The following is a 20,293-nucleotide window of genomic DNA, read 5'->3' as shown; positions in this document are numbered from 1 at the left end:
GCATATGACGTCAACTTTTCAATCATTTTTTTTCAAAATTTATCTAATGTAACTTAGACAATTTTGACGATTCATTGATTGAAAAGTACGGTTTTTTACACTACGTTTTTGTATGTTTTGTGGTCATGATTTGAACTTATAAAATTACTTAAAAAATATATTCTTATGTTCAATAGATAGCTCCTAAATTCAGCTAACTTGGACACTCAGTGAAATGTTTTTAAGCATTTCGTAGCAGATTCACAATTTTTTTACCGAGCATGTTTTTTGGGATTTTTTTTGAATAACGGGAAACCGAAGTGTTGTAGGTGAATATTGTTTGAAAAGCATATTTTAGTTTCGTTACGAGGTTTCCAAAATCATACAAATTGATAGAAAGACAAGAGACAATTCTAGTCAGGAGTGCCAACACTCCAGAGATCGTAACGGATAATATTTTCTGGGACGAATGAGGGTTTATAAACAAATAATTGATCTTCACGCAATATAGTTTAACTACTTTTTTTTATCCGAACACCCTTTATTAATGAATGTTTTGCTATATCAATGTTTGAAGTTTGATATTTTTTTGCAAGTGCATCACTTGAAACACATTTCCGATAGCTTTCAGTTGACACGTTATATAACAGCAGAGCAATACGCGTTGGCATCGCTTATTCTCAATAGACATGACGTCTTCTTCAATAACTGGCTTGTCACGTTGAGATGAACAGCGGTACACGTTTTGATCGATGACTTACGAAAATTTTTTAGAACCATCTTAAGTTGAAGTGTTTCACTTCCGCTATAGCAGTATTTACAGCTATCCAATTCTAATCTTATCGAAAAATGTAGATATAAAAACCTTTTGGCGAAAGTCAGCTATTCAGTTCCCTTGACTTTGTCAAAGATGGAGCTCAAGTATCTTTCATCCCTGCTCTTGGTAGCTGTTCTGATCCAATTTGCTTCCGGAATCGATCCCCGATGTCCGGCGCAAGACAACCCGCCGTTCCATATGGCGCATCCCACGGACTGCACCAAGTTCCTGAAATGCCATGCAGGGGAACCGGTTGTATTGGATTGTCCTTCCGGGTTGCACTGGAACAACGACCGTCAGTACTGTGACTGGCCGGAACTTGCCGGTTGCAGCAGTGCCAACGACCCCATCGTAGATCCCACAACTACGGATGCAATCTCAGTCGAGCCAGAGACAGAAACTGTAACAACTACTACAACAACAACACCCAAGCCAACTACCACAACTAGTACTACCACCACCAGAAGAACAACAACCACAACTCGCAGACCAGCACAGTGTTGCTATACTCATTGGTATAATTCTTGGTTGTGCTGGTTTGTCGGTAAAAATTGCTGAATGTCACAAAAATGGCCATGTTGAATAAAATATTTGTTTGATAAGTGATAATCCTTTGGTTTTTTTAACATCCCATTATAACGCGTTTTTCCAGTGAATACCAATGTTACCGAAAAAAAACTGTGTTTTCTACAAAATAAGTGCTCAGATTTTGTGATTGTAAGTTGATATTATGTGACAGAATTGTGTGATTAGGGTTCAAGTTAGTGTTAGGTTAAATGAGAACCGATAAACGTAAGAATAATCGTAGCCAGATTTAGAACACGGGTTAGAAACCTTACAATGGTCCAGTGTTATGCGCCAACTGACGTTGCCGACAATCAGGATTTTGAGCGAATCATGGGTTGCCATGGTCAAGGACAGATGAGCGAAAACGGAAAGCTGTTTGTAGAATTTTATGGCAACAACAACATAATGATCGGTGGATCGTTCATCCCCCATCGATCAGCACATAAGGTCACTTGGGGATTATAATAACCGGCAAGGTCGAACGACTATTAAGCTCAGGATCGGCACTGGTTCCCTTACCAAGGCAGACTTACGACCGAAGTTAACAAACACGTGGGCAGAGCACTCAAACCAAAGGAGCTTTCAGATAGGATTGAGGAGACAGATTTCACATTTTAATTATTTATTGTGGTAACATGGTTTAGGAACAGCTTGAGGAGGACACCTTTTTGAACCGGGTGATGATGTGGTAGTCTGGGGGTTGACCGGCAACGTTGTAACCACGAGGATGATGGGACTTTCCCGTTGTACCTTGGGTAGGGTCTGGGCGATGTGGACCGGATCTGATGTAACTTGGGTCGTCTTGGGCAGCAGCCGAGGAAACTAGGCTGGTTCCGGAACTAGAGCGGGGCTCGGTGACGGGATTACGGACCAGATCTATCGAACCTCTAGGTTCGACCTTCTTTGATGACGGTTAAGCAAAGCCGGATGTACCAGATCCAGTGTTACGGCTCGTATGCACAAGTAAGGACAGGGATATTGGAGGTGGATTCTGGGGATCTTATACACTGAGGAAGGAAGAGTAACTAATTTGCCTATCACGACTACAAAAAAAACCCTTTTTACATGTTTGGTAACAGTATCCCGAGATGCCGAACTGATAATCAAATTGACCACATCTGCATCAGTCGAAAATGGAGAAGGAGCCTTCTTGATGTCCGCAATAAACGAAGCGCAGACATTGCATCTGACCATCACTTTGTCCTTGGTGACATACGACTAAGAGTTGAGCGTGTCCAACGGCGCAAGGAGAAAGTCGGGTGTCGATACGACGTGCGTTGGTTGGAGAATCCAGAGATGAAAAGGGCATACGTTGGACATCTAGAGTCCCGAGCCTCAGAATTGCGGACAGACGGAACAGACGAAGAACAGTGGTGTGGAATCAAGAATGCCTTTATCACGACGAGCCATGGTACTCTCGGTAAAGTTTGTGGAAGAAGAAGTGAATGGAAGTCAGATGAAACTTGGAGGATGACGATGATCTGAGAAAGGTCCAAGTTGGAATTGAGCAGGCGTGTACCGGGTCAACCAAAGCAGCCACTCACTTACGATATGAGGAGCTGGAAAAAGTAGTTAAACGAGCTTGCAGACGAGACAAGAGCCTGGACAAACTCCCTAGCCGAAGAGGGGGAAAGAGCCGCCGCCAATGGAGATATCCGATTACTTTATGACATTTCTCGCCACCTCAGTGGTGCAAGGACTAATGCAAGAATGCCGCTGAAAGACCGAGCAGGTTATATTTTGACCGAACGAACAAATCAGCTCAAACGATGGACTGAGCATTTTGAACAACATTTCTGAGTCACAAATAGCGATGGCCAACAGAACCCGCAGCGCCAACATTAAGTCGCATTAGCAGCGTCAACTCAGAAGCGCCCTCGCCGGCTGAAACAGAAGCGGTGATCAAGGACATGAAATCCAACAAAGCGCCTGGAATCTAAATATTACATTACTGGTGAGATGCTCAAAACCGACGCTGCCTTGTCAGCACAAATGTTGCACCAACTTTTCGCTGACGTTAGGGATACATCAGCATTCCCGGCCGACTGGATGCAGGGTATCCTTGTAAAGGTTCCGAAGAAAGGAGACCTAACCGAGTGCAGTTACTGGCGTGACATAACATCGATCTGTTCAACCTTCAAAGTACTATACAAAGTGATCCGACGCTACACTCCGACGGCAACAAGCTGGATTCCGATCCGGACGATCATGTGTGGACCACATCACAACGCTACGAATCATACTGGAACAAATCAACGAATTCCAGGACTCTCTTCTGCTGGTGTTCGTTGATTTCGAAAAAGCAATCGACCGACTTAACCGTGAAAACATCTGGGCGGCTCTGACTAGTCCATCTCATCGAAGCGCAATACGAGGCATTTCCGTGCAAGGTCCTGCACGACGGTGTCTTGTCTGATCCAATTCCGGTAACTGCTGGAGTAAGACAAGAATCTTATCACCGCTACTCTTTCTCATCGTAATGGATGAGATCTTGACTTGATCGATTAACTGACAGACCAAACCGAGGATTGCTGTAGAATCCTTTGGAGCACCTAAACGACTTCGACCGGTCAGACGATATTTTTTTTATCGCCCTAAAACAACAAGACATACAGAACAAACTCGACGACGAGGCAGTAGGCCTTAAAGTCAATGTCGGAAAGACCAAGTCGATGGAAATTCACACAGAAAATCGTTACAATTTCGTGGTAGCTGGACAACAGGTTGAGAAAGTGGAGTGGAGTGCTTCCAGTAGGTTTCTTGGTAGCCAGATTACGTCTGATGGTGGTACCAAGAAAGACAACCCGGATCAGAAAATCCCGATTTGCGTTTGCGAGTCTCCGCAACATCTGGCACTCATGCCAGATCTCTTCATGAACGAAAATCCGAATCTTTAACTCAAACTTGATGCATATATGCGGTGACGACGCGAAAACTGCAAGTGTTCGTGAATCTCTGCCTACGGAACACCATCCGCGCTTGGTAGCCTGGCAACTGCATCTCAAACGTGGAACTACATCGCCGGTGTCATCAAAAAGCGTTAGAAATCGTGATTCGGGAACGTAAGTGGAGATGGATTGGGCACACGCTGCGAAGAGATGAAAACGAGATTTGCAGAGATGCGCTTGACTGGAATCCAGATTGGCATCGAAGAAAAGGTAGGCCCAAAAGCTCGTGGTTGCGTAGTCTAGTCGCTGAAATCCGCTCAGTTGATGAGAACCTTGGCTGGCAGCAATTGAAGACGCTGGCTCCGGATCGCCAGCAGTGGAGATCTTTTATCTCAGCCGTACCCTTAGGTAGGTTCATAGGTAGGCAAGAATCGACAAGTAAATTTGTAGAAATAAAAAAGTTCTAACAGTATCTTATATTTTTTTTTTACTTTCTGGATCAATTCCCGGTTACTGAATCCTGTGACCTTGCCACTTCCTTCTTCCGGAAGTTCTTTTGGCTGAAGATGACCCACAAACTTATAAAGGTGTTCGATAACCTGTCGGCCCAGGCTGCTACAAAAACCTACTGTGCAACACAATCCGGGACCTTGGAGGAAGTTTCTTTGCCGTGAGACCTAAGGTGCTCAAAATAATTCTTCCCGTTGAAGGCACCCACCGTAATACGGTGAAGTTTGTACTTTTTTAATGTTTTTTTATTTTTAAATTAAAATAAGATTATTTTTGCAGGATACCCGACCAATCAGATCGAAGCCGGGCATTCGGCTGTTGAAAAACGTTCCTTCACCCCGAAAAACAGAAACCTCAATTGCAGCGATAGTCGGTTTCTGAGGTCAGCATGGACGAGTCAAAATAAAATTGCTGCGAAGAAACCTTAAAACAAATTCTAGAATAAAATATTCAATAAAAAGAAAATGAAGCGCACCGATGACTTTATTCCGAAAAACCCTCTTAAGACATATAACTTCTAAAGTAAACTTTAAGTAAAATATACTATTTACATATAGTTGTACGACCAAAATCAATCGTAGAAATAATGTTGAATCTATCATTTTTACAGTAAAGGGTGATACGGTCAAAATTTGGTCAATGTCAACTTGACGTATTTCTTTCAATTTTGCATTCAAAAAACCTGAACACCCCTCATTTTGGAGATGTGTGTGTAGAATGTTCCTCCTATTTTAATTTTGGAATTCACTCTTCAGTTTTCAAAATGCCGTCCAAGGAAGCAGAGCAGCTTTTAAAAATATTGCTCGCGCATTGCGAAAATCCGAGCTACTCGCGCGTAAAGCTTGCAAAATCGCTAAAAGTTGCCAAATCAACCGTTACAAATGTAATTAAAGTGTTTGGGGAACGTTTGTCGACAGCCAGGAAGTCTGGATCGGGGGGAAATCGAAAACCGGAAGCCGCTGAGACGACAAAGAGAGTTGCCGGTAGTTTCAAGCGAAATCCTAACCTCTTTCTCCGAGATGCCGCAAATAAGCTGGGTGTATCGTCTACAACCGTGCATCGAGCCAAAAACCGAGCCGGACTATCGACTTACAAGAAGGTAGTGACTCCAAATCGCGATGATAAACAAAATACGACGGCCAAAGCGCGACTCCGGAGGCTGTACACGACGATGCTGATGAAGTTTGACTGCGTGGTAATTGACGATGAAACCTCCGTCAAAGCCGACTACAAGCAGCTTCCGGGACAGGAATTTTATACGGCAAAAGGAAGGGGATAGGTAGCAGATATTATCAAGCACATGAGACTGTCAAAGTTCGCGAAGAAATATCTGGTTTGGCAAGCCATCTGTACCTGTCTGTGGCTTGAAAAATAGCATTTTCATAGCTGCCGGGACTATCGACCAAGAAATTTACGTGAAAGAGTGTTTGAATAAACGTCTGCTGCCTTTCCTGAAGAAACACGGTTGTTCCGTACTGTTTTGGCCTGATTTGGCATCTTGCCATTACGGTAAAAAGGCCATGGAGTGGTACGCCGCCAACAACGTGCAGGTGGTGCCCAATCGAGATATACTGGTCTATTGTCAAGTGGAACCTAAAGAAGAACAAAAAAAAACTGCTAAGGACGAGCAGCAGTTCAATGCAAACTGGCTTTCTGCGGCGAAGAAGGTGGACAAGGTGACTGTACAAAATCTGATGGCAGGGGTTAAGCATAAGGCCGGGCAATCCGGATTCGGAAAAGCAGAAGCCTAACTGAATATTTTTCCTGAATTTAATACTAATTAATCTAAAAAAAGAAATTTAATTTTATTTTTTGAATAAACGATTTCACCGATTTACACGCGTTTTCCTTGACCAAATTTTGACCGTATCACCCTTTAAAATAACTCTACCAGTATGGCTGAATATACTTTATTTATTTTTGAATGCACAACATCAATCATACAATTATAGTTTAAGACTTAAAATCAATCAGACAACTCTAGTTGAATCTATTATATGTGATGTTGACCACAAAATACCAATCAGATAATCTAGTATGTAAATAGTTGAAATCTTTAGATTTATAGTTGGACGAAAAGTAATCAAAAATATAGATTAAAATTGGTGGAATAAAGGGTGTACGGAATTAAATTGCGACACACAAAAATATTCAGCAAAATTCACCCGTTCAACTAATCACTTTCAAACTTTCAGGGAGTAAAATAAAACATGTTAAGAATATTTCACCCATGTTGGGATTATTCAATTTCAATTCCATATCCAAATGCACGAACCTTCTTCTTTACACTACCCGTAAGGTCCTGTACAACATTTGGACCAACTTTTTTTGCGTGGCAATTCAAGTTTTCTTCATTTCACTTCTTTGGGATGCTTCCGAAGTGTCTGCTTCACGATGGCCCAGTACTTTTCAGTTGGCCGGAGTACCGGTGCGTTCAGGGGGTTGAGATGCTTCGGCACGAAATTGACCTCCTTAGCCTTATACCACTCCTAAACCTCTTTCGAGTTCGCGCAGACTATATTCGGCCCGAAAATCGTAGGACCATCGTGTGACCTCAGAAGAGGAAGTAGACGCTTTTGGAGACATTCCTTTAGGTACACCTGCCCATTGACCGTTCCAGTTGTTACGAATGGGGTGCTCCGCTTTCCACACGAGCAAATTACTTGCCAAATCATGTATTTTTTGGCAAACTTTGTCATCTTCCGCTTTCTAACGTCCTCAGGGACATCGAACTTATGAAGAGTGGTGAAAAACTGGAGCCCTGGAAGCTGCAAGTAGTCTGCTTTTACGTACGTCTAATAATCCATAACGAGGCAAGGTGGTTTCGTCAACATCTGGATGTAGAGCATCCGTGCACGTGATTTACCTACCATATTCTGCCGTTCATCGCGATTAGACGCCTTTTGGACTTTGTACGTGTATAGTCTTTCTCGCTTTTTTCGCATCTTGCACGAAAGTTTTGGTTAGATTCAGTTTCTTTGCCACATCTCGAACTGAACTGCTGGGATTCCTCTTGAAAGCTTGAACTCCCCGCTTGTGAACCTTAACATTTTACGGAGGTCCATTTTTGCCACATCTTTCTTTCCGATCGATGGTCAAACGTTCGTGGTACCGATTTAGAACACTAGACACCGTACAATGTACCATTCCCAGCTTCTTGTTGATGGCACGATGAGAAAGATCCAGATTTTCGAGGTACGTGCGCAAAATTTATTTGTGCCGCTGCTGTTCATCCGGCTTCATCTTCGCAACGATTGTACATCTGCTAGTGAAACTTATACAGCGTAAACAAATATACTTTGATCTAATTCCACCCAAAATTTCAATAGAAAATACTCAACTGGTAAAAAGTAAGAGCCATTTAAAAGTGGTGCAATTTGATTTCGTACATCCTTTATTGTAGGAAAAACTATACTTTTTTCTCCGTGTTTAGACCACCAGATGAGATTCATCATTTAATTTTTGTTTTAATGGACCGGGACCATGGACCGGGTGAATTATAAAGGTTACCAATTTGTTCTTATTCAAGGCAAATAAGCGGAAATTAAATTAACACTCGATGAGGTCTTGTCCTCTCTTCCCGGTTCGAAACAAAATTTGAGTGATGGAACTTCAACATCTCTTTAAGAGCTACAGCTTGTCCCTCAATCAACTTATGAGCTGGCCTAGTGGTAAGGTGCTTTCGAGCTAATACGGAGGATTAAAGTTCGATTCTCGGTCGGGGATGATTTATTTTTTAAATTTAATTCAAATTGTTCATGATTGTATACTTAGCTTGTAGCAGGCGTAATGAAATCGAAAATCCAATTTTAGAATTGAGTCATACTATCGATATCGCCCGACTTTTATACCCACATGCTAATTTGATAAGTTAATACGATTATTCCTTCTGGTATAAGCATTTTTATGTCCCTGTCGTTTCTGCGGTATACTTAGTGAAATTTCCGGTTTTTTAGAGCGAACTAACCAATGTCAAAATCTTAACACATGATTGGCAAGTTTTCATTTTCCAATAGGACGGTGGTTTACACGATTTCAACTCTCTGCTCTCGAAGGCAGCAATAGATCACTTTAGTAAGCCTTAGTGGCGGATCGCATGGTGGTCAACGGGCCGTGATACATCTTTACCAGTTATCTGACCGCGAATCCGGACCGAAGGTTATCCGGGGGGCGCCGCTATGAAACAAAAAAAAACTAGTGATGTACGCACTCTAAAAATTAGCCAAGTGTGACCACTAACAAATGGGTTTTGACAATTATTGTTAACCCTTGCAGTCCCATTCGTATGATTTTGGTTTTGGATTTCACGCTAACGAAACTAGTTCTCATCGAACAGTGGTGCAGATATTTAGTGTCTTCGGTAACACTGTTCGATTTTACAAGGGGAATGTTTTGGTATAAAAATTATTTCCGAGGGGTCCCCCGATAGTGAGATAAAAATCCAACCTTTTTTGTTATTCAAATTAGGGCTTTGATGTTTTGGACGAAGTTGTCTATAAGATCAAATACATATGTCAAAGTTCTATTATATCTTCCTTTGGAATTACAGTGACAGCAAAAATTATACCTTTAAAATACAGTTAGGTATATAATTCTGAATCGTTGTAGATTGGATGAAATTGCTCGCCGTCTTCGAAACAAAGTTGGAACAAGTCGGCATCTACGATGCTTTATGGTGATCCCAGAAGTTGCTGAAGCTTTGGAAAGTATTAAGTGTTTATTATTTAGTGTCAACATCTTCGATACAATACTACGATTTGTCTACAAAACTTGATGAAAAACATATTTTTGCTTCGAAATTCAAACAGTTGACCCACACTTCGAATTGAGACCGTTTTTCAAATACACAGGAAAGTAGAGGGTCAACAGGCAGTGATTCCCTCCGAGTGACACTCAAAGATTTGGGATAATTACACAATTCCGTTAATTTGGCTAAATTAGTTGGAGTTGTCCGAGAGTGAGCTTTATTTCGTCGTCGTTTCGCACGAAAGTAGCTGCGTCATAAATTATGTTGTAAAACTAAATGCTCGTACGGAATGTGTTGTCACGACGAAAGCAGCACTGGCTAGGGGACAATTGAGATTCGGTCACTTGAGCTAGCCGCAGTCATCCATTGAGAAAAGCGCTAAGCTGAATGAACCTGCCAGGCATTCACATGTGTCCAGATAGGCATGGTTTAGCGAAAGTTAAGCCTAAGCGCAGGCTAGAACAAACAAACCCAATCAAAGAATCAACCGTTTAATTGTCTCTGAAACAAACAAACGAACGAAAAAAAAATGATTTATAATTTCCGCCTTTGATGGAATACCGTGGAAAATGTTGTTGGATTTTGGATCAAAACGATTAGGGGAGTAGAGACAAACATACAAAGGTTGAAAGCGAAACGAAATTAAAAAAAAAGAAATAAGAAAGATAAAAATGAACTATGAAGTGTCATCTTCACGCCTAATGCTTCCAAAAGCAAGTGATTAGAAATATTTATTTTAACGAAAATTGTTCAATGCAAGGCAGAAATGCTTTCTGCTATTCTGTTTTTGTAAAAATGTTTGGAAATGAGAATCAGCTTAAGTCCCGATAAACCCATAGATCAAAAAAGCTACAAGATAACTTCTTATTCAGGCCAAATTGACAAGAAAACACAAAAATGACAAAAATGACAAAAATGACAAAAATGACAAAAATGACAAAAATGACAAAAATGACAAAAATGACAAAAATGACAAAAATGACAAAAATGACAAAAATGACAAAAATGACAAAAATGACAAAAATGACAAAAATGACAAAAATGACAAAAATGACAAAAATGACAAAAATGACAAAAATGACAAAAATGACAGAAATGACAAAAATGACAAAAATGACAAAAATGACAAAAATGACAAAAATGACAAAAATGACAAAAATGACAAAAATGACAAAAATGATAAAAATGACAAAAATGACAAGAATGACAAAAATGACAAAAATGACAAAAATGACAAAAATGACAAAAATGACAAAAATGACAAAAATGACAAAAATGACAAAAATGACAAAAATGACAAAAATGACAAAAATGACAAAAATGACAAAAATGACAGAAATGACAAAAATGACAAAAATGACAAAAATGACAAAAATGACAAAAATGACAAAAATGACAAAAATGACAAAAATGACAAAAATGACAAAAATGACAAAAATGACATAAATGATAAAAATGACAAGAATGACAAAAATGACAAAAATGACAAAAATGACAAAAATGACAAAAATGACAAAAATGACAAAAATGACAAAAATGACAAAAATGACAAAAATGACAAAAATGACAAAAATGACAAAAATGACAAAAATGACAAAAATGACAAGAATGACAAAAATGACAAAAATGACAAAAATGACAAAAATGACAAAAATGACAAAAATGACAAAAATGACAAAAATGACAAAAATGACAAAAATGACAAAAATGACAAAAATGACAAAAATGACAAAAATGACAAAAATGACAAAAATGACAAAAATGACAAAAATGACAAAAATGACAAAAATGACAAAAATGACAAAAATGACAAAAATGACAAAAATGACAAAAATGACAAAAATGACAAAAATGACAAAAATGACAAAAATGACAAAAATGACAAAAATGACAAAAATGACAAAAATGACAAAAATGACAAAAATGACAAAAATGACAAAAATGACAAAAATGACAAAAATGACAAAAATGACAAAAATGACAAAAATGACAAAAATGACAAAAATGACAAAAATGACAAAAATGACAAAAATGACAAAAATGACAAAAATGACAAAAATGACAAAAATGACAAAAATGACAAAAATGACAAAAATGACAAAAATGACAAAAATGACAAAAATGACAAAAATGACAAAAATGACAAAAATGACAAAAATGACAAAAATGACAAAAATGACAAAAATGACAAAAATGACAAAACTGACAAAAATGACAAAAATGACAAAAATGACAAAAATGACAAAAATGACAAAAATGACAAAAATGACAAAAATGACAAAAATGACAAAAATGACAAAAATGACAAAAATGACAAAAATGACAAAAATGACAAAAATGACAAAAATGACAAAAATGACAAAAATGACAAAAATGACAAAATTGACAAAAATGACAAAAATGAAAAAATTACAAAAATTACAAAAAATATAAAAATTTAAAAAATGACAAAAATGATGAAATGACAAAAATGACAAAAATTACAAAAATTACAAAAACTACAAAAATTACAAAAACTACAAAAATTTAAAAAATCACAAAAATTACAAAATTCCCAAAATTACAAAAATTACTAATATTACAAAAACAACAAAATTTACAAAAATTACAAAAAAAAACAAACATTACAAAAATGACAAAAATTACAAAAATAACAAAAATTACAAAAATTACAAAAATTACAAAAATTACAAAAATTACAAAAATTTCAAAATTTTCAAAAATTTCAAAAATTACAAAAATTACAAAAATTACAAAAAATGACAAAAATTATAAAAATAACATAAATAACAACAATGACAAAAAATATAAAAATTTCAAAAATTACAAAAATCACAAAAACTACAAAAGATACCATAATTGCAAAAATGACAAAAATGACAAAAATGACAAAAATTACAAAAATTTAAAAAAAATTAAAAAAATGACAAAAATTAGAAAAATTACAAAAATAACAAAAATTATAAAAATTACAAAAATTACAAATATTACAAAAAATTTCAAAAGTTACAAAAATTACAAAAATTACAAAAGTAGCAAATATTAAAAATATCAAGAATTACAAAATTTTTAAAAATTACAAATATTTAAAAAAATACAAAAATTACATAAATTACAATAATTAGAAAAATTACAAAAATTACAAAAATTACAAAAATTACAAAAATTAAAAAAATTACAAAAATTACAAAGATTACAAAAATTACAAAAAATTACAAAATTACAAAATTTTTAAAAATTACAAATATTTAAAAAAATACAAAAATTACATAAATTACAATAATTAGAAAAATTACAAAAATTACAAAAATAACAAAAATTAAAAAAATTACAAAAATTACAAAGATTACAAAAATTACAAAAAATTACAAAATTACAAAAATTACAAAAATTTTAAAAATTTTAAAAATTACAAAAATTACAAAAATTACAAAAATTACAAAAATTACAAAAATTACAAAAATTACAAAAATTACAAAAATTACAAAAATTACAAAAATTACAAAAATGACAAAAATGACAAAAATGACAAAAATGACAAAAATGACAAAAATGACAAAAATGACAAAAATGACAAAAATGACAAAAATGACAAAAATGACAAAAATGACAAAAATGACAAAAATGACAAAAATGACAAAAATGACAAAAATGACAAAAATGACAAAAATGACAAAAATGACAAAAATGACAAAAATGACAAAAATGACAAAAATGACAAAAATGACAAAAATGACAAAAATGACAAAAATGACAAAAATGACAAAAATGACAAAAATGACAAAAATGACAAAAATGACAAAAATGACAAAAATGACAAAAATGACAAAAATGACAAAAATGACAAAAATGACAAAAATGACAAAAATGACAAAAATGACAAAAATGACAAAAATGACAAAAATGACAAAAATGACAAAAATGACAAAAATGACAAAAATGACAAAAATGACAAAAATGACAAAAATGACAAAAATGACAAAAATGACAAAAATGACAAAAATGACAAAAATGACAAAAATGACAAAAATGACAAAAATGACAAAAATGACAAAAATGACAAAAATGACAAAAATGACAAAAATGACAAAAATGACAAAAATGACAAAAATGACAAAAATGACAAAAATGACAAAAATGACAAAAATGACAAAAATGACAAAAATGACAAAAATGACAAAAATGACAAAAATGACAAAAATGACAAAAATGACAAAAATGACAAAAATGACAAAAATGACAAAAATGACAAAAATGACAAAAATGACAAAAATGACAAAAATGACAAAAATGACAAAAATGACAAAAATGACAAAAATGACAAAAATGACAAAAATGACAAAAATGACAAAAGTGACAAAAATGACAAAAATGACAAAAATGACAAAAATGACAAAAATGACAAAAATGACAAAAATGACAAAAATTTCAAAAATTACAAAAATTACAAAAATGACAAAAATGACAAAAATGACAAAAATGACAAAAATGACAAAAATGACAAAAATGACAAAAATGACAAAAATGACAAAAATGACAAAAATGACAAAAATGACAAAAATGACAAAAATGACAAAAATGACAAAAATGACAAAAATGACAAAAATTACAAAAATTACAAAAATTACAAAAATTACAAAAATTACAAAAATTACAAAAATGACAAAAATGATAAAAATGACAAAAATGACAAAAATGACAAAAATGACAAAAATGACAAAAATGACAAAAATGACAAAAATGACAAAAATGACAAAAATGACAAAAATGACAAAAATGACAAAAATGACAAAAATGACAAAAATGACAAAAATGACAAAAATGACAAAAATGACAAAAATGACAAAAAAGACAAAAATTACAAAAATTACAAAAATGACAAAAATGACAAAAATGATAAAAATGACAAAAATGACAAAAATGACAAAAATGACAAAAATGACAAAAATGACAAAAATGACAAAAATGACAAAAATGACAAAAATGACAAAAATGACAAAAATGACAAAAATGACAAAAATGACAAAAATGACAAAAATGACAAAAATGACAAAAATGACAAAAATGACAAAAATGACAATAATGACAAAAATGACAAAAATGACAAAAATGACAAAAATGACAAAAATGACAAAAATGACAAAAATGACAAAAGTGACAAAAATGACAAAAATGATAAAAATGACAAAAATGACAAAAATGACAAAAATGACAAAAATGACAAAAATGACAAAATTGACAAAATTGAAAAAAATGACAAAAATGAAAAAATTACAAAAATTACAAAAAATACAAAAATTTAAAAAATGACAAAAATGATGAAATGACAAAAATGACAAAAATTACAAAAATTACAAAAACTACAAAAATTACAAAAACTACAAAAATTTAAAAAATCACAAAAATTACAAAATTCCCAAAATTACAAAAATTACTAATATTACAAAAACAACAAAATTTACAAAAATTACAAAAAAAAAACAAACATTACAAAAATGACAAAAATTACAAAAATAACAAAAATTACAAAAATTACAAAAATTACAAAAATTACAAAAATTACAAAAATTTCAAAAATTTCAAAAATTACAAAAATTACAAAAATTACAAAAAATGACAAAAATTATAAAAATAACATAAATAACAAAAATGACAAAAAATATAAAAATTTCAAAAATTACAAATATCACAAAAACTACAAAAGATACCAAAATTGCAAAAATGACAAAAATGACAAAAATGACAAAAATTACAAAAATTAAAAAAAAATTAAAAAAATGACAAAAATTAGAAAAATTACAAAAATAACAAAAATTATAAAAATTACAAAAATTACAAATATTACAAAAAATTTCAAAAGTGACAAAAATTACAAAAACTACAAAAGTAGCAAACATTAAAAATATCAAGAATTACAAAATTTTTAAAAATTACAAATATTTGAAAAAATACAAAAATTACATAAATTACAAAAATTAGAAAAATTACAAAAATTACAAAAATGACAAAAATTACAAAAATTACAAAGATTACAAAAATTACAAAAATTACAAAATTACAAAAATTACAAAAATTTTAAAAATTACAAAAATAACAAAAATTACAAAAATTACAAAAATTACAAAAATTACAAAAATTACAAAAATTACAAAAATTACAAAAATTACAAAAATTACAAAAATTACAAAAATTACAAAAATTACAAAAATTATAAATATTACAAAAATTATAAAAATTACAAAGAAATACAAAAATTACAAAAATTACAAAAATTACAAAAATTACAAAAATTACAAAAATTACAAAAATTACAAAAATTACAAAAATTACAAAAATTACAAAAATTACAAAAATTACAAAAATTACAAAAATTACAAAAATTACAAAAATTACAAAAATTACAAAAATTACAAAAATTACAAAAATTACAAAAATTACAAAAATTACAAAAATTACAAAAATTACAAAAATTACAAAAATTACAAAAATTACAAAAATTACAAAAATTACAAATATTACAAAAATTACAAAAATTACAAAGAAATACAAAAATGGCAAAAAACACAAAATTATTTTACATTACAAAAATGACAAAGATTACAATAATGAAGCATTATTTATTTATTATATTTTCAATCCAGGAATGCTTACTACGTGATTTGCGTGTGAACTATATAAAAAGGTATTTTCCTAAGGTAAGTACTCAAATCCAGTGCAAAGCTGAATTTAGGTGTAAGAATAGTCTTAGAAAATGCAGATTGATAAAAAGTTCGGAAAAGGTTACCTTGAATACCGGTCAAGAATTCGATGTTGTTTTTGCAATCTTAAGATGCCAAAAGGTTACAAACTTCGATAACTATAAGAGATTTGTTTCTTTCATTTATTTAGCTGTCGGAATGCTTATGACAAATCCCATCAATGAAATTAGTTCAAATAAACTTCTTCTAAAATTCATACAGTAAAAGGTTAAAAAAAACTTTTATCTGTAATCTCCAAAGCTTTTAACTGCTGGCTACTCAACCCCATTTTTTATATCAAAAGTACAAACTCTTCAACATACGATATTTTCTATTAATAACTCTTGTTTTGTTCGTGGTATTTTATTGAAAGCTGCGATTAATGCAATTGACATTGATAAGTGTTCCGTATGGGTAACAAATTATACTTTATTAATTTACTCTCAACTAGCTATTCAAACAAAGTAATTGAACGATAAAGCGGATATAAAATAGATGCGCTTGGATTAGCAGATTTATCCCATTCAAGTTGGGTATCTAGAGAGTATCATCGTAATATTGAACATGCAGTTTGGAGGTTATTCCCTTATTTTGTTGCTAGGAGCCGCAATTGGAGCTTCCTGTACGCCTCAAGAGCGGGATCACCGCTGTCCGGAAGACAACTCGGCGATACACCTGAAACATACAGCCCTCTGCGAAAAATATTTGATCTGCGTCCATGGCCAGTTGGTGGAAATGTCTTGCCCGGATACATTGTGGTGGAACGACGATCTCAAAACCTGCGTCCCGGAAGCAGAATCAGGCTGCACTCCTCAGCCACTCGGAAATCGCAGGTTCCCTACATCGTCGGCTGATATTTGAGGGAACCTTGATGGCACATGCAAATTAAACGAATTTTGTCAATTTATTTGTATTGTTAAAGGATTTAACAACTTTCTGTAAATGAAGTTTCCATCTTAAATAAAGTTTGAACGTTTGACTAGTGTTTTACATCCAAAATCATAGAATTGTTTCCTTTTTTATTATTTGCGACCTTTCAATTTTTTTGGACATTGAAACGATGTTTATTCGCATTTAGTTTATAAAAAAAATTAATGTTGTTGTAGATCAGGCATGTCAAACTGGGGGTTTGCGGGCCGCATGCGGCCCGCGGCCTTGGTCAATGCGGCCCGCGTAGCCCCGTATAAAATTGACACAAAAATAACACCACTGATTTTTATGTAAAATATGTAAGGTTGATTTCGAAAAACTATAAGAGGTTAGATTACAGTATAATTTACCTTTGGAAAAGCTGGCTAGTCTAGTAAAGGATAGTGCACCAACTATGTTTGGGGCTAAAAATGGCGTTGGTGCAAAACTGCTTGCAAAAATAAGAGAGACCTATAGCAATTTCAAATTTGCTAATTTTCAATGTATTATTCACCAAGAGGCATTATGCGCAAAGCAATTAAAGTTCCAACATGTGCTAAAACCAGTTTCAGATACTATAAATTTTATCCGTTCCCGTGGCTTGAATCATCGCCAATTTTCGACATTGCTGGAAGACATTGGACGTGAATTCGATTGTGTTCCCTGCTACACAGAAGTACGCTGGCTTTTCTGCCACAAAATATTAAAAAGATTTTTTTTTTGCTACGAGAGGAAATAATATTATTTTTGGAAATGAAAGGTGAACCTGTTGAACATTCTCAAACAGACTACTGGGTTCAGGATTTTGCATTTGCCGTTGATCTCTCACTGGCCACCTGCAAGATTTGAACAGGGTTGCTAGCGATTTTTCGTTTTGAAATTCCAAAGTTTTTCCCGGTTTTTTTCCAGGTTATAAATGATGATTTTCCCATTTAATATACTGTTTTTTTTTAAATATAAAATCATGGTGAATTAAAAAAAAATTACTGTAAAGGGCGTCAAATTTCTATCAATTGTATTCCCAAAACTTCTCGGTTAGAAATCATGAAAAATACTTTGACGTCTTCTAACACGTAGTTTTTTCGTATCAATTTTTTTCATGATTTTTTAAAACGAATCTAAAGAAATTGGCCTCTATTCGTTGTTTTGCTCCACAATTTCAAAAGTTTTGCAAAAAATGAGGTCAATTGATCTTGAAACTTTATTGTAGCACTTTTGAGCCACTGTGAAATTTTTTAGAATTTTTATAGAGTTCTAGAGAAAATTGTATAGTTTGTATAGAAATATGTAAAGAAATAAATCGAAACATAATATCAAATAAGCTTGTCAACTTGAATGGGTATTTGTCTTACAAAATCTAAAACCATTACAATGCAGGAATATATTAGTTGTTATCTGAATGCGGGTAAATTTTGTGTGCACATCCGAAGACATGTTTGAAAACAAATTTTTTTTCTCAATACAAAACAATTAATAACTTTAGTAGTGCTTGTAAATATAGCACACTTGCGGAGAGCGAAAAAATTAGATATCTCATATTGCCCCGCGAATTGTTAAAAAAGCGATTCAAACTTTGTTTGTTTACTAATGAACGAAAATAAGCTTTTATGAGATAAATCTATATCAAGACTGCCAAAAACTATTCTTAAAGGTAGAAATAATTTAGAAAATATTTTTGAAATTCCGTGAAAAAATCTCAAACATGACAATTTTCCCGGTGAGGTGCCGAAATTCCCAGTTTTTTTCCCGGTTTCCCGTTGACGAGATGAAATTCCAAAGTTTTTCCCGGTATTCCCGGTTCGCTAGCCACCCTGTTTGAACTTAAAACTTCAAAGAAAAGAAAAAAAATATCATACTGCTTGTGATGGTGTAAAAAACTTTCAAGCAAAGTTACGGTTATGGATCAACCAAATTTCCAAATAAAACCTTGAGGCTGCATCATTTGATGAATACGCACTTCACATAGAATCGTTTCTAGATACATTCAAAAGCCGTTTTCGTGACTTTAATTTATACAAGCGAGAATTTTCGTTTTGTGTATCTCCATTTTCTTTTGCTCCTGAAAATGCTGCTGATAATTTGCAACTAGAGTTGATAGAGCTTCAGTGCGATTCTTTATTAAAAGCGAAATACATTGAAACAGCCACTTCAATGTATTTCGCTTTTAATCAAACCAAAATTTTACAGCTATTTGCCTGAACTCTACATTGAGTTTCGAAAATTTGTTGCCAGAATTTTTGCTATGTTTGCAAGTACCTATCTATGTGAGCAGTTTTTTCCATAATGAAAGCTACAAAAACTCCTCATCGTTCGAGAATATCTGATACAAATTTATCATCAATAATGAAAGTGTCAGTGACAAATAAACTTCAACCTGATATTTTTAAACTAGTATCTCAGAAAAGATGTCAAGCATCAGGACAATTAAACATTAAAAGCTTTAATAAAAAATTAAGGCAAAATTTCATTTCAAGTTTACTTAATAATTTTCCATTGTATTGCACCTAATCTCCGCGAAAATAATATGTTATGTTTTCTAACTGCGGCCCTCTACGTCATAGAAAATTTTTAATGCGGCCCGCACACCTAAACGAGTTTGACATGCCTGTTGTAGATGCTGAAGTTTGGTTCACGTAATTTTGTAACTTCAAATGACCCTTAAACTTAAAAACCGTTAAAGTCCTAGAGCAACTAAGCCGTAAAGTATCCTCCTAAAAATCAAACAATATTTCATGCTTAGATAAACTGCAGCAAATCAACCGATCAATGCCATCAAATTTACTTACTCAGGTATAAGGGTGCAGAAAAAAAAAATTTGCAACCATTAGACCAAAACAAAATAAAAGATGTGCAATAATGATTATGCAAAACGAGGATCACTTCCCGGATATACCGAGAGACGTGTTATTCACTTTACCCGTCCGGATTCCAGGACACAAAAATGAAGGGTCCCTGGAAGTTTGTGATCTATTCATCGTCCCCTAGCAAATGATTTGTGTAGCATTTTTGTGTGGAAAATCCTTCTAAGGGGTCCGTTTCGCCTCAACCTAGTTTTAAATCTACCCGTACCCTTACCTTCGATTCAAAAAACGGCACACCATTATCGGTGAATCGAATTTACCTTTTGGCGAAAAATATA

The 20,293-nt window shown here is 33.5% G+C and overlaps 1 protein-coding gene across 1 annotated transcript; it reads left to right on the top strand.

Annotated features, from left to right (window-relative positions):
• The first annotated feature begins 878 nt into the window (after positions 1 to 878).
• Positions 879 to 1,397, top strand: LOC129760193 (peritrophin-1-like). Its single transcript, XM_055757793.1, has one exon. It carries the CDS (start codon positions 890 to 892, stop codon positions 1,352 to 1,354), a length of 465 nt encoding a protein of 154 aa, XP_055613768.1. The 5' UTR covers positions 879 to 889; the 3' UTR covers positions 1,355 to 1,397.
• The last annotated feature ends 18,896 nt before the right edge of the window (positions 1,398 to 20,293 follow it).

This window comes from Uranotaenia lowii, unplaced genomic scaffold (genome assembly GCF_029784155.1).
Source record: "Uranotaenia lowii strain MFRU-FL unplaced genomic scaffold, ASM2978415v1 HiC_scaffold_5, whole genome shotgun sequence".
Taxonomy (NCBI): domain Eukaryota; kingdom Metazoa; phylum Arthropoda; class Insecta; order Diptera; family Culicidae; genus Uranotaenia; species Uranotaenia lowii.
Note: the sequence above shows the minus strand (reverse complement) of the source record. Positions and strands in the feature narration are given on the sequence as shown.